General features: G+C 53.6%; 5 protein-coding genes across 5 annotated transcripts; 3 read left to right on the top strand and 2 right to left on the bottom strand.

Annotated features, from left to right (window-relative positions):
* Positions 1 to 1,741: 1,741 nt before the first annotated feature.
* On the top strand, positions 1,742 to 4,329 carry P170DRAFT_416935 (putative dihydroxyacetone kinase (DakA)). Its single transcript, XM_024847151.1, has 5 exons — positions 1,742 to 1,831; positions 2,086 to 2,593; positions 2,653 to 3,281; positions 3,340 to 4,026; positions 4,181 to 4,329. Exons 1-4 carry the CDS (start codon positions 1,825 to 1,827, stop codon positions 3,966 to 3,968), a joined length of 1,773 nt encoding a protein of 590 aa, XP_024699662.1. The 5' UTR covers positions 1,742 to 1,824; the 3' UTR covers positions 3,969 to 4,026; positions 4,181 to 4,329.
* Positions 4,254 to 5,602, bottom strand: P170DRAFT_468060 (mRNA splicing protein SMD2; the record flags this gene model as incomplete). Its single annotated transcript, XM_024852526.1, has 5 exons — positions 4,254 to 4,784; positions 4,874 to 5,004; positions 5,104 to 5,221; positions 5,426 to 5,458; positions 5,580 to 5,602. The coding sequence occupies 5 exons, from the start codon at positions 5,600 to 5,602 to the stop codon at positions 4,742 to 4,744; spliced, it is 348 nt and encodes a 115-aa protein (XP_024699661.1). The 3' UTR covers positions 4,254 to 4,741.
* A 723-nt stretch (positions 5,603 to 6,325) lies between these two features.
* On the top strand, positions 6,326 to 10,127 carry P170DRAFT_430258 (putative GATA transcription factor (Ams2); the record flags this gene model as incomplete). Its single annotated transcript, XM_024847941.1, has 4 exons — positions 6,326 to 6,365; positions 6,445 to 6,598; positions 6,671 to 8,688; positions 8,758 to 10,127. The coding sequence occupies 4 exons, from the start codon at positions 6,326 to 6,328 to the stop codon at positions 10,125 to 10,127; spliced, it is 3,582 nt and encodes a 1,193-aa protein (XP_024699660.1).
* A 468-nt stretch (positions 10,128 to 10,595) lies between these two features.
* Positions 10,596 to 11,412, bottom strand: P170DRAFT_440660 (putative ssDNA binding protein Ssb3). Its single transcript, XM_024850131.1, has 3 exons — positions 11,161 to 11,412; positions 11,002 to 11,056; positions 10,596 to 10,815 (listed from the first exon to the last, which is right to left on the bottom strand). The coding sequence occupies exons 1-3, from the start codon at positions 11,401 to 11,403 to the stop codon at positions 10,748 to 10,750; spliced, it is 366 nt and encodes a 121-aa protein (XP_024699659.1). The 5' UTR covers positions 11,404 to 11,412; the 3' UTR covers positions 10,596 to 10,747.
* Positions 11,413 to 11,815: 403 nt separating this feature from the next.
* On the top strand, positions 11,816 to 13,309 carry P170DRAFT_450491 (microfibrillar-associated 1 family protein; the record flags this gene model as incomplete). The annotated part of the gene is made up of 1 exon (XM_024851128.1): positions 11,816 to 13,309. One exon carries the CDS (start codon positions 11,816 to 11,818, stop codon positions 13,307 to 13,309), a length of 1,494 nt encoding a protein of 497 aa, XP_024699658.1.
* Between the last annotated feature and the right edge of the window lie 183 nt (positions 13,310 to 13,492).

Below are 13,492 nucleotides of genomic sequence, written 5' to 3'. Positions count from 1 at the left end.
CGGCGCAGTGCCTGGATTCCCAATGGCAACAACTGCCTCCCCGACAACGGCTGGAGGTGCTCTCGCCCGACATCCCGACATGCCGACCTACAGATTCCATCACCCCCACGGGACCTGGGCCTGACCCATCCGACAGCTCAGTTGCAGCTCTGCACGATGCACGTATTAAACTTCCAATAGATCCCAACGGAAAAGCTGGAATCGTCAGCTGAGCCGGCGGAGCCACCTGTGCAGATTAACTGTCCCGGAGTTTGTTATCCCTTGGGGATCGGCATGTAGAGAGGACTAACCATGTATGTCGTAGCTACGGACAGTAAGAAGTACTATGGAGTCGATAGTAGTACGGAGTAAGTAGCTGGGGTCCCAGGGGGGAGGAAAAAGGGAAAAAAAAAGAAAAGCCACCAATGGATGGATGCGTAGGGTCGTGTCCAGTGGCCCTATGCCGAGGAAAAGCATGACTCCGTCCGCAGGAAGTACTCGATGGAATCAGATTGTCAATGGCCTTGATGACAGTGGACGACGAATCCGGAAGGTTTCCCTTCCAATGGCGCTGGAAACAGTGATTTTCTACCTGTCCGGAAGTTAGGGGTCTATCCGTGGCATGCACTATCGATAAGCCCCCCTTCTGCACCCTGCAATGCTAGATAATAGGATTTTATTTTTGGAATGTATATCTTTCGCCCGAGAAAGAGGGTTTACACAGAACACCGGCGGAGAGCTACGGCCGACACGAGAGAGACAGAGAGGCAAAGGCAAAGGACCAGAAATACGGGGGACCAAAGTACAGCACCCAAAGCAGAGGTTCTACGCGGGATTCCCGCAGATGGCAAGCCGAAGCGCCCAAAAAGAAAAACGGGGACGTTTCCAGAATCCGCAGCCGTTCCAGACCGGCGGCCCATGGGGAGTCAACTGTACTCCCTAGTGGATACTGAGTAAGTAACCCTGTCCTCGGCGACATGCACGTCCTCGTCCTTTACGGTACCTTACTTACTTGCCTGATGCCCACTTGCCTATCCAGGCGATGGGTCGCTCAGGATGTGTCCATGTGAACAGCAAAAAATTGGGAAGCAGGAGAAACCGGATTGCCCAGACTGTCCTCTTACCAAATCGTGAACTCAGCGCCCGCCAGGATCGTGAGTATTTATCCGGCTGCGCTCGCCGTTCTTCTGGTCCGGTTCCTATACTTCCTTTCTCCATCTTTCCTCCCCTCCGTTCCATCCGTCTCTGGACTTCCATCCTCGGGTCGCCTTCCTTTCTCTATCGTCCGTCTGACTTCGGATAACCTGATCGGACTCTTTTCCATCTCTACCGTGCCATTGAACGAGACTCGACGACTCGACGACTCTCCCCCAACTAGCAAACTATCGGATAACCTCGCGGCAGCACTTCCATCCAATCACTCCACCTGTCAGGTTCCCTGTGAGTTCTGTTAGCCAGATGATCATCCCCCCTTTCGCTGCACTCCGGACTGACAGATGCGCGACTCCAGGCAATCAATCACCTGCTCCACTTTTTCCCCGCCTCGGACTGGATAGCGATTCTATACTTGTGAATCGAATCAGCCCGGCTTCCTTACTTTGGCAATTTCTGTCTAGGCGAATTTGCCCGGTCGTCTTGGAATTCCCAGCGACCACTTTCCCTGCGTGTGTCTATAAAAAGCGAGCAATCGCACCGCAAACGAGGACTTTTGTTTGGTTGTCAAACCAACATCCTTCCAATTTCCCCACCTTCGAGACGGCTCGACTGTTCGCGCGTCCAATCCGGATTTGAGCGACTGATCCTGTTTGTTGTTTGTCGTAACCATTGCGCAACCGTTGCTTCATAATGCAGAGTATGTCAGACAATCTTTCCTTGTTGTTTTAACTTTCTTTTCTTTTTTTTTATTTTATTATTCTGCCTGTGGATTGAGGATCTTCTGGGTCGCTGTTGATCATCGTCCGGGGAAGCTGGTTTCCTGTGTTCATTTCCCTCGGGATTATCCACACTTGCGATCAGACCCATATATCCCAGCGAACCCAGATGTTCCCCACCTACCCAAACCCCAGACATCCTGCATTAAGGCGTACACTAATGTCAACTTTTTAGCCAAACACTTTTTCTCGGACCCGAACCACTTGGTTCTTACTGCATTGCACTCCCTCACTCTGACGAACCCGTCTCTGGCTTTTGACCGCGAACACAAGATCATCTTCCGCCGCCCGGATTCCCTCAAGAAATCCAAGGTTGCCATTGTTTCCGGTGGAGGTTCCGGCCATGAACCCGCCTTTGCCGGCTACGTCGGTCAGGGCTTCCTAGATGCCTCTGCTGCCGGCACCATCTTCGCCTCTCCGTCCGCGGAGCAAATCCGGAAGGCGGCGCTGGACTGCGTCGACAACGAGAAGGGCGTCCTGATCATCCCCATGAACTACACCGGCGATGTCTTGAACTTCGGTATGGCCGCCGAGAAGGCCCGAGCTGCGGGCATCAAGACCGAATTCTTCGCCATCAACGACGACGTCGGTGTCGGCAAGAAGAAGGGCGGAAAGGTCGGCCGACGTGGTATCGGCGGTGGAATTCTCATTCTGAAGATCGTCAGTGCTCTGGCTGAGGCTGGGTGAGTAGAATCTTATGTTTCAGAAGATTGAAAAATTCGCGGGGCTGACAAAATCCCAGTGCTTCCCTGGAAGAGGTTTATGCCACCGCTCAGCTGGCCAACGCTCATCTTGCATCCGTGGGCTCTTCGTTGGAGCATGTCCACGTTCCGGGCAGAGGTGTCCCCGAGGATTCGATTCCCGAGGGTGAAATCGAAGTCGGTATGGGTATTCACAATGAGCCCGGATCTCACCGCGTCAAGGCTACTCTTCCGGAGCTTGTGCAGACCATGCTTTATCAAATCCTGGATCACAATGACCCCGACCGCGCTTACCTCACTCATAAGCAGGGGGATGAGTTCGTCCTGCTGATCAACAACCTGGGCTCTGTCAGCACCCTGGAACTGGCCGGTATTACCGATGAGGTCTACCGCCAGCTCGAGCGAGACCACAGCATCAAACCCGTCCGAGTCATCCAGGGAACTTTCTTGACCAGCTTGAACGGGTTGGGCTTCAGCATCTCTCTTCTGAAGCTGGCCGACACCGGACTCGGCGCTGGCAAGACGTTCCTGGAGCTCCTTGATGCTCCTGCCGAGGCAGTTGGCTGGTCTGCCCCCATTGCTTCGTCTACATGGGCCGCTCACCAAAGTGATGCTCCCGTGAAGGTCAGGCCGACGAAGCTTGCTGAGGAGATCCCCAGCAACCTGAAGGGTATGTTTTGACTCTACCTTTCCAGTTTCAAATCATTCTTGCTCACATTTTCGAACAGTGGATGTGGCCGTCCTCAAGAAGGTCTTGGGATCCGGTCTCAAGCGTGTCATTGATGCCGAGCCCTTGGTCACTCGCTACGACACCATCGTCGGAGACGGTGACTGCGGTGTCGGTCTCAAGCGTGGCGCACAGGCTATCCAGGCCCTCCTTGACGACCCTTCATCTAAGATCACCGATGATGTGGTCAACGCCGTGAACCAGATCGTCACCGTTGTTGAGAACACTATGGACGGTACCTCGGGTGCCATCTATGCGATCTTCCTGAACGCTCTTGCACACGGTCTTCGCGAGCAAGACCCCAGCTCGCCTAGTCCCGCCACCGCGGACGTCTGGTCCAAGGCCCTCAGTCACTCTCTCAAGGCCCTTTCAAAATACACCCCCGCCCAGCCCGGCGACCGGACCCTGGTTGACGCTCTGGTCCCTTTCTGCAACACTCTCCTTGAGACCAAGGACGTTCGCGCCGCCGCCAAGGCCTCGCAAGAGGGCACCGAATCCACGAAGAGCATGAAGGCCAGCCTTGGTCGCTCCGTCTACGTGGGTGGCGAGGAAGAATGGGTTGGCAAGGTCCCTGACCCTGGTGCCTACGGACTCAGCGAGTTCTTGTCCGGCATTGCTGATGCTGCCTAAATTACCGGAGTCGCCTGGCTCAGACCTATCTATATTCGGGACATGCTTCATTTCGAAGGTATGTATATATTGCATTTGGTGGTGTTTTTTAATAATTTGATGACGATCATGATATCTTTTGGGTCATTTATGAGGGTGGTCGATATTATCATGTGGTTTGCGGTTTTAGCTTAGTGATTGCTTACTTACTTTAATGGTTCTATTCTATATAGCCTTGCAGCAAAATAATATATTATCAAGGGTTTTATAATTCTTTTCCGTCTTATTTGGCTTGAGTTATGCTTTAAATTTCCTATTCGTTTCCTATTTTTTAATTTGGGTGAAAGATAATATTACATTGAGTACAATTTTCATGCACTCGACCACACATTTTTCTAATTTAAATCTGACCCAAAAGTAAAAAACGCCAGTTTTGCCCCTTTCATAAGATAAAAAAAATAGGTGAAGTATCGAAAATAGATGAAAAGCCAGATGGGAATCGAGATCGGGTGAGATGGAAAAGAAAATCCCCGCTCCAGGTTGCTTGCTAGATGGCGGGAACAAGCGGATAAGGCCTCTCGTCCCCTTCGACTGAAGAACATGCTATTCCTTCCTTTTCTTCTTTGGATGAAATGAAAATAACCTCGGAAATCGCAAAGAGGGTATCGATGTCAATCGTAGATAGATAGATCAAGTCCTTTCGGCCGTCCGGTAGCACACAGCCCAGGCCAAAACCAGACCAATTATCCCCAACAGATTGCGCATGTCACATGAATAAGACCGCGGGACCTCGTTCAGCTGAGCAGGACCAGGATGACCGAATCGCCACGCAAGAACCTGAGGACAGCCATGTTAGATTAGATAATCGCGTCACGATGGGATGGGTTGGATGGGGGGGGGGGGGGGGGGGGGGGAAGATAACTCACATCTTACTGATGAAGCGATCCTTGTTCACACCCTTGCCCTTCCCGCCCTTGGGCTTCTCCGTCCACATCTCCTTCACGTTCTCTAGTACCATGTTGCAGTGGCGGTCGAAGGCCTTGACTCGAGCGAGCAGCTGTGCATCAAAGCGTCAGTACGATGACGGACTCCCGGAACTCGTTGGTGCGTGACTAAGCCGCATTCCCGGGGAGGGGGAGATAGAGATCGCATTTACCTTGCGGTTGTTTCGGCACGAGATCAGCACCTGGGTGTGTGTGCGCGTGGCGGTCTGGAGAAGAGAGAGAGGTCCGGCCGTGAGCTCGTGTTCCTCGACGAGAGAAACCTCATATTCACTAAGATGCGGGGGGTATGGGTTAGCTGATCTGACATATGCGACCAGAAGGGTGCGGCGTGGGCGAAGGCGTCGATATTGATGGGATGGAGGTGGGATGGTGCAATCATGTGATGCTTCCCGAAGGAAAGGAAAGCTTCCAAGATAGATCGAGATAGATAAAGGAGTCAAGAGGGGGGGATGCGAGATGGGAGACAGAACGTACGTGAGCTCGCTCTTAGGCTTGTTGAGCAGGTCTCTGTGGTACAAGGTTAGCAACACCGTCGAAGTTCCATCGGGACTGCGCCTCGACCGACGACCAAGTATCGATGAGTCATAGGCGACAAATCGGACGGAAGTCCCAAGGAGGGGTAACGTACTGGATCTTTGGATCGGTAGACATGGTGGGCGGGTATAAGAAGGCAGGACAGCTTGCTGGGACGTCTTTTTCTCGACGGACGGGATATCATAGTCGCTGAGCTTTGTCGCGGCTCTGGGTTTCTTGGCGCCCGCGGTGGGTCACGTGGCACGCGTGTTTGCCGTGTTTGCGAGCGCACTTTTCCCGAGGTCGCGATTGGCTGCGTCACGTCGCGTGCGACACGCTTCTGGGCCGATCTTCTCGAGCTTCGCTTCACGCCTACTAAATGCAAGGCGTTCCTCCTCCTCTCTTCCTCCCTCCCAACCTCACACCACCCCCGAACTCCTCCTTCAATTCCTGATTGGAGCTGGAGGCAGGATCTTGAACCTTCTCTCTCTGCTCCTTGATTTCTCTCCTTTTTTTTATTATTATTTTTCAGCCCCTCTCCGTCCTTCACCGCATCCCTCCCTTTCCACGTCCCGCCCTGGCATTCCAACTGGCCCATTTCCCCGCGCGGCCTGTGGCATACATACCGGTGCATTCTCCCGGTCGACGCAACGGCTGATTAGATCGATCTGACTGGTCGATAAGCCGGGTTCCTAGACGTGTGAATTTCGTGCCTTGCTTGGAATCGTTCGACTTTCAGGGTCTTCGGCAAATTTCGGTCAACACGTCTCACGATCCAGCTTTAACCACCACTCCGACCGCGTTTCTGGATACCCTTGTCTTTCCTTTTTGGCTTATGGTGAAAATTCGAAATCTGGTGGCATGGAATCTCAGGACGGAATCTCCGTCCGGCCTATGAGGCGTGAGTGTCTCCTCATGGAAATTTTTTCCTCCCCCGTTTTTGAAGGGTTGTGCTGACTATTGGGTCTTACGGTTTACAGTGAAGGTGCTTTATACATTCGACGATGCCAGTAAGACGAATTGCTTGGCTCGCTGGCCCCATCTCCTCGACATCCAGTGTGCCGCCTTGGACGAAAAAACTCATGTTGGAGTGATCGAGTTGAAAACGTGTATTCAAGCCATTGTCTCTGCGAGGTTTGTCCCCGTACCTGTACGCTTGGTTGGTATGGAATTGGATGGGTGCTAACCTGCTTGTTATTCATACAGTCCGGAATTGGTGGCCCAACTGGGGCAGGATTACACGGTCTACGCCTACGACTACTCGGAATATGAGACGCCCCTGGTCGGGCAAGGCATGCTATCATGGCTGCTGGCCTCCGCCTCCCCTACGCCCAATGCCCCCGCACATCAATCCAAGACGATGGTAACCGGTCGAGTCTGCAAAAATGTGCTGGGTCTTTTCTCGAAGGGCGCTCAGGAAACCCTCGAAGTCAAACTGCGGCTGGTACCAGTTCCCTCGGTCATGCAGAACGAGTACCTTGACAACATGCAAAAATACCGGGAAATCAGCAACAACATTCCACGAGATTTCGATACACAATCCTGGAACAGCTTCCACCGTCAGAATTCCAATATGTTGGCTTCGGGCCGGATGTCTTCTCCTATGGATCACTCCGGAATTGAACGATTCCACCAGCTGCTCAGCGAGGGATCCACCCCAAGGGATTTTCAGATGGCCACGAACGGATCCTACCGATCAGTCTCGCCAGCACAGTCCGCCGTGGCGCCTATGAGCAGGGTCTCTACCCCATTCGGTCAACATCAATCGTTTCAACAGGACCAACAGTCGACCCAGCAGACGGATAGAATTCAGGGGGATATGATTCGTCCTTCGTCTAGTGCTTCGATGCGTGATGCGGACTTTGCAGCCCATGCACGTTATGCCAGCCGCCGAGGATCCGTTCAATCCGGCTACGGTAGCTGTGACGAACACGTGGACTCTCAACCTCGCAAGCGGGCTAAGCTGTACCGTGCTGACGGACCTGGCAAACCTGAACTGAACATTGAAAGACAGCCTAGTTCCCTCCGCGTGGCAGCAAGCACGGCCGCCTCCGTTCGAATCCACCGTCCCACCCCAATCAACCCTTCCATTGCGGCCGCCCAGAACTCGAATGAGGAGCCCGTCCGCCCCCCAACTCCTATCTCCGGTGCAAACGACCTTCCCCGTCGATCCCGCCCTCCCCCGAGCCTATTGCGGGAATCATCTGTTCAGAGCATGAACCAGTACACGTCGCCCTATCCGACGAGCGACGATCAAACCCCCGCCGAGCCGCCCAACCACTCGCCAGAGGAATCCCGATACCAGGGCCTTTTTGAGCCTTCGTTCAGCATGCCTTCGTCTCCCCCTGTCCTTGACTGTGGATTCCCGAACCGTTCGAGTCCCGTCCTCCCGCCTATGACCACTGATCCCGACTCTGGTTTCATGAGCGGTGGTATTGAAGAACTTATGGACGAGGATATGGGTACACCATTGGATGACTGTGCACCAACCTCTAAAAACGGAACGAAGCAAAAACGAACCGTTCGTCAGGGTGTACAAGCTGGCTCCCCGGCGAGCGCGCCTGCGAATGTCGAAACCCCTAATGACGGCACCTTGGTCAACGTCGGAAACCCAGAGAATTCTGCGAAGGATGCCACATCTGTGCTCCCTCGTGCTCCTGCGAGTGTTGCAGGCTCAAGGCCGTCTTCGCGAGCGAGCTTTCGGCAAGCACCTAAGCCTCTGGCCCCTGCTCCCATCTCACAGAGTGAGCTGGAGCAGCTTATAAGTGCGATTCCCGCGAGTGATCCAGTCATGCCCTCCAACAATAACAACAACCTCCAAGGGCAAAACTCTCAGCCCTGGAACGGTCCAATGAGTGATATCCCTACCGCCGAGACCCCAGCTGCTCAGCCCATGGCTGCTGAGGACAGGAAGATTCGCAGTGGAGCCGGAGCTAGACGGCTCAAGCAGGTGCAGGCCCGTCTGGACAAATGTATCCGGGATGGACAGGCACCGCCTTTCTGTGAAAACTGCGGTGTGATTGAGACACCTACTTGGCGCCGGGCTTGGTCTAAGGAAATTGAGGGCAGCGAGCAGGAAGCCAACGAGCTTACCAAAGATCCGACCGTGTTCTTCTGGCAGTCGCTGAAAAAAGATGAACAAGACAAAGTCATAAAATTCAAGATTTACAAGAAGAGCTTAGTCGACGCCGACAATGACTTTGTTCAAGTCCTTCTTTGTAACCGTAAGTGCTACTAACTTGTTTTTTGTTTGTCAACTTTGGTTCTTGTGGTACTGACTCGAGACGAAAAAGCCTGCGGTCTGTGGCTTCATAAGTTCAAGTGCATGCGCCCGGAAAACAAATGGAACAAGTCTTCCAACAACAAGAGAAAGCGTCCCCCAAGGAACCGCAAGACTGGCGGCCCGCTCTCAACGAACGATACTGCGACGAGAAACCGCAAACCCGAATCTGCTAAGGTGGACGGATCATCTCCCGGAGCCTCCGATGCCTCGTCGCCGAACGAAGATCCTGCGACCCCCCGCGCAGAGAATGGTGGCAGCAAGAAAAGCGGCGGCAACGACGAAAATGCCCAGGAAAACAACGACGATGCCGACGAACTGCCCTCGAAGCGACGTCGAGCCACCAGCCTAGAGCCTCGGAAATCATCGGACACTTCCGGAAACCGTTGGCAAGAGCAGAACGCGGTGGACGCTCTTCGGCGCGCCATCCAGTCTAGTCCAGCTCGGAATCTCGAACACCGCAGTTCTGCAGCGCTGGGTGAGAAAACTCTTACTCCCAAGCCCGTCAGGAGAGTTCTGTTTCCTAATTCCCAAAATGAGGGAGGGCCTTTGAAAGCTCTAGGCGAGTCAGTTCTGAACAGTCCGCGACGTAGCCCCCGCATTGCGTCTCGTGAATCAGACAAGCGGCCTCAGGACAAAGAGAACGGCGGCAGCAGCAGTAATACTGCTGACCTGGACGGCCTGTTCGAGAGTCCTTCTTTTGATTTCGATCTGCCTACCAGCCCTACTCCCAGAAGACGCAATCCTCGCGCAGGCGTTTTGAGTGAAAAGCGTCTCTCCCTGCCGTACAACTCGCCTTCGTCGTCGAAATCACGCAAGGACGTCGGTTCGGATCTGTCGCCGACCAAGTTGACTGCACAAAGGTTGCAGCGTATCCAGAGCAGCCCGGCGTCGTCTACCCCGCGTCAAGGCAGAACGCCCAAACAGTCTCGCTCGCAGATGCCCGATATGTCTTCTCTATCGGACGATGCGTTCGGGTCCGAAGCATTCGGCGGGATTAACAATATGGTGGTCGATATCTTCTCCGAGGATGCATCGGCAGCACACACCGATTCGCTGTTTGCCTTCGAGGCATCCAAATGTCCATCCAGCAGCAACTGGGTCGACTGGCTTCCGTCCGACTACGTCTCCCCCGCCGGATCCGACGAGGATCAAAACGCGGACTTGATCAGCGCCATCCTCTCCGATCCGGGGATGGGTAAAGAAAACATCGACGGTTCCCAGTTTGACATCTTTGATTATGCCGATTCAAACCTCCTGGATTCTGGCTTTTTCGGATCCGATGCCCTCAACGCCGATCTGATGGCCTTGGGAGTCAAGCCCAAGCCATCGACGGAGGAGTCGGCCGATAAGGAACAAGGCTCCAGTGCGAATAATGCCTAATGAGTTTCCTTGCTCTTTTATTTACCTTACGACAAGTTGTCTTCGTGACAAGTCATTCTTCATTCTTTTGTCTTTCATTTTCCTGTCTTTTAGCGATGGCGTTCGGTGGTTTAGGCATGGTGCCTACAAATCCTCATATTCTTTACCTCTTGATTACCCCTACCCTATTTCCTGGTATCTTGCCTACTTTCCAAGTGGCTTGACTGTTCGTTGTTAATGTCTGATGCTTGCGCATTTACAGTGCCTATGGTGCTGTTTGGTTATCATGTTGATCATTCTTTATTTTTTCTTTCTGATATCAATCCTGTCACGGCAGCTCATCACATTGCTGTTCCTCTGCGAGAAACCTATGAATTGAACGAATCATGCAATCATCACTATCTGGTAAACAATAGACTGAACTTTCGATTGACCAAAATCAAGACCCTCCATAACCTGTTTTAAATCCGCAGTAATAGCTAGATAAATAGATAAATACGACGTGAATTTATTCTGGTATCTGCATATAACTCGAAATGTAAATGTCCTAATCAACTAGTACAGGACTGGGAAACAACTTGAACTCCACTAATTGTAGGTCCCTTCTTCAATTTTAGTCCAATATCTTCGTCATTCATTCCTTATTCGTCGTAATAGATCGATTTCACGCGATGCGTCGCATCGACTAGTTTCTCGTAGATGCCGTAATCTACACAGATATTAGTTCTCATCCAACGGTATAGTACGTAGTCAACGGGGGGAAAGGAGGCATGAAGTCGAAACAACTCAGAAACAAGAGCCAGCACAAAATAAAGCCAGACACAAAAAATGAGAGACACAAAAAATGAGAGACACAAAAAATGAGAGACACAAAAAATGAGAGAGAGAGACATACCACACTTCTCCGGACTCCCCCAATCAAAGCTCCCGAGGACTCTAACGCCCACACCCTAGACACACGAATTAGCCATTATCCATTAATTACCCCTACCCTAAGCCACCAAGAATCCCCGCTCAGTAGAAACCAGCCAAGGGAAAGTGAAGGAAGATATACCCCCTCATAATCCGTAACCTTGCCCACAATCTCAAACAGCTTGCCCATCTGCAGATGCGAGTCGGGCTTCAGGATGAGCGTGACGTCGCCGTTGTTGCCGCACGAGATCGTCGCCGTGTCGCCGCGCAGGGCCGTCACCGTGCCCAGCAGGCGCACTGTGTTTGTGGATCGCGCGCCGGTCGCGCTGGATGGGTGGAAGGCGTGCAGGTGCGCGGGGAGGACGCGGGGGGTTTGGAGGGACATTTTCTTTATTTCTTTTCTTTCTTTCTTTCTTTTTCTGGTGGTGGTTTTTGGCCTGGGGAGAGGAGTCGGTGATGAAGATGTCAGTAGTTTCGTTGGGTTGGTAGGAAAGTGAGGTAGATTGGACGCAGATGAAGCTGAAGCTGAAGTATCTGGGTGAATGTGGAGGTAATTGATAAAGTCGTTCGCGGCGCGCCCGACGCGTCGTCACGTGCGACGTCTAATTATCGGCGGGCGGGAACTGGGCTGGCTCGGGTCGGAGCTCGAGCTACGGATTTTACTTACTATCGCAGGTAGTTAGTTAGTTAACTACCCTCATTATTCATGCTTTCCCTACCTCTTTTCTATCCATGATACCCGCTCCATCTCCCTAGTACGATCCCAAATTGAAAAACAAGGAGGCAAAAAAAAGAAAATGCCACCCCCCCTCCCCTCCCACCACCGCGGCATGACCGCAAACCCAGTCCGCCCTGGCCGCTACCGACCCGGAAAAGCCGTCGCCGAGGAGCCGTCCTCCGAAGAGGAAGAAGACGACGACGAGGCCGAAGCAGAGGCAGAGAAGGCGCGGATAGAGGAGCGGCGCAGACAGGAGCGGTTGCGCAGGGAACAAGCGAAGGCGCCGCCGCCGAAGGCGAGTTCGTTTCCGGCGGGCGCGGTGACGAAGGGGGTGAAGAATGTGAAGATTCAAGAGGAAGATGATGAGGAGGGGTTTGTGACGGAGGAGGAGGAGGAAGAGGAAGAGGAGGAGGGGGGGAAAGTGGCACCTCGTGTTGCGGGCGACAATGTGGGTGATGCTTCTGCTCCTTCTGCTGCTGCTGCTCCTGTGGACAAGGTCCCAGCGAGGAAAGAGGAAAGTTCAGAGGAAGGGTCTGAAGAGGAGGAGGAGGAAAGTTCAGAAGAAGAGAGCAGTTCCGAAGACGAGGCCCCCCGACGGGTTCTCCTACGACCTACATTCATCAAAAAAGACAATCGCAAACCAGCAGCCCCAGCACAAGACGGCCAAGGACCAGCACCGACATCCGAAGCCCCCGTCGATTCCGGCGCCGACAGCGAGGCGCGGAAGGCCCAACGACAAGAAAAAGCAGACATGTTGATTCGCGACCAGCTGGAGAAAGACGCCGTGGCGCGCAGCACGGCCAACCGGGCCTGGGACGACGACGACGAGCTCGAGTTCGCCGAAGAAGGCGCCATCGACGATAAAGACGGGGTGGACCCGGAGGCGGAGTACGCGGCGTGGAAGCTGCGCGAACTGAAGCGCATCAAGCGCGAGCGCGAGGCGATTGAGGCATCGGAGAAGGAACGCGAGGAGATCGAGCGCCGTCGCAACCTGACAGCGGAGGAGCGCGAGCGCGAAGACAACGAATTCATCGCGCGGCAGAAGGAAGACAAGGAGGCGAATCGCGGCCAGACCGGGTTCATGCAGCGCTACTTCCACAAGGGAGCCTTCTTTCGCGACGACCTGGAGCGTGAAGGACTGGACCAGCGAAACGTCATGGGTGCGCGGTTCGTGGACGACGTCTCGCGCGAGACGCTGCCTCAGTACATGCAGATTCGGGACATGACGAAACTCGGCAAGAAGGGCCGCACGCGGTACAGGGATCTGAAGTCCGAGGATACGGGTCGCTTTGGGGAAGGGTTCAACAATCGGCGTCGCTTCGAGGGTGCGCCGGAAGGCATCACGGACGAACGGTTCATGCCTGATCGCCGAGATGACCGTCCCAAAGGCCCTACGGGGGCTAACGCGGGTCCCGTCCGCGAGAGACGCAGGTCGAGGTCTCGATCCCCTCGACGAGATCGCAGAGACCGCTCGGGCGATCGATATCGGCCTGATGATAGCCAGCGGCGGAAACGAAGCCCTTCGCCCTATGATGACCGCGACAAACGAAGACGAGTGGGAAGTGATTCCTAAGGACCGCATGTACCAACAAAAATTCCATTCTATTTCTATTGGCGTTGCTGGGTATCATGAAAGTGGGCGGCTCAGGGTTAATGTCTCATGGCTTTCTTGCCTATTTGGATCCATCTTTCTTCTTCCTCGCTGTATTTAAAGCCTCATGTGGGTGGGTAGATAGATTTACACCCGGACGCCATC

The sequence above is a fragment of the Aspergillus steynii genome, assembly GCF_002849105.1.
Source record: "Aspergillus steynii IBT 23096 chromosome Unknown P170scaffold_9, whole genome shotgun sequence".
In the NCBI taxonomy this organism is placed as follows: Eukaryota; Fungi; Ascomycota; class Eurotiomycetes; order Eurotiales; family Aspergillaceae; genus Aspergillus; species Aspergillus steynii.
The sequence above is the reverse complement of the archived record's forward strand: the minus strand, read 5'-3'. Positions and strand labels throughout refer to the sequence as shown.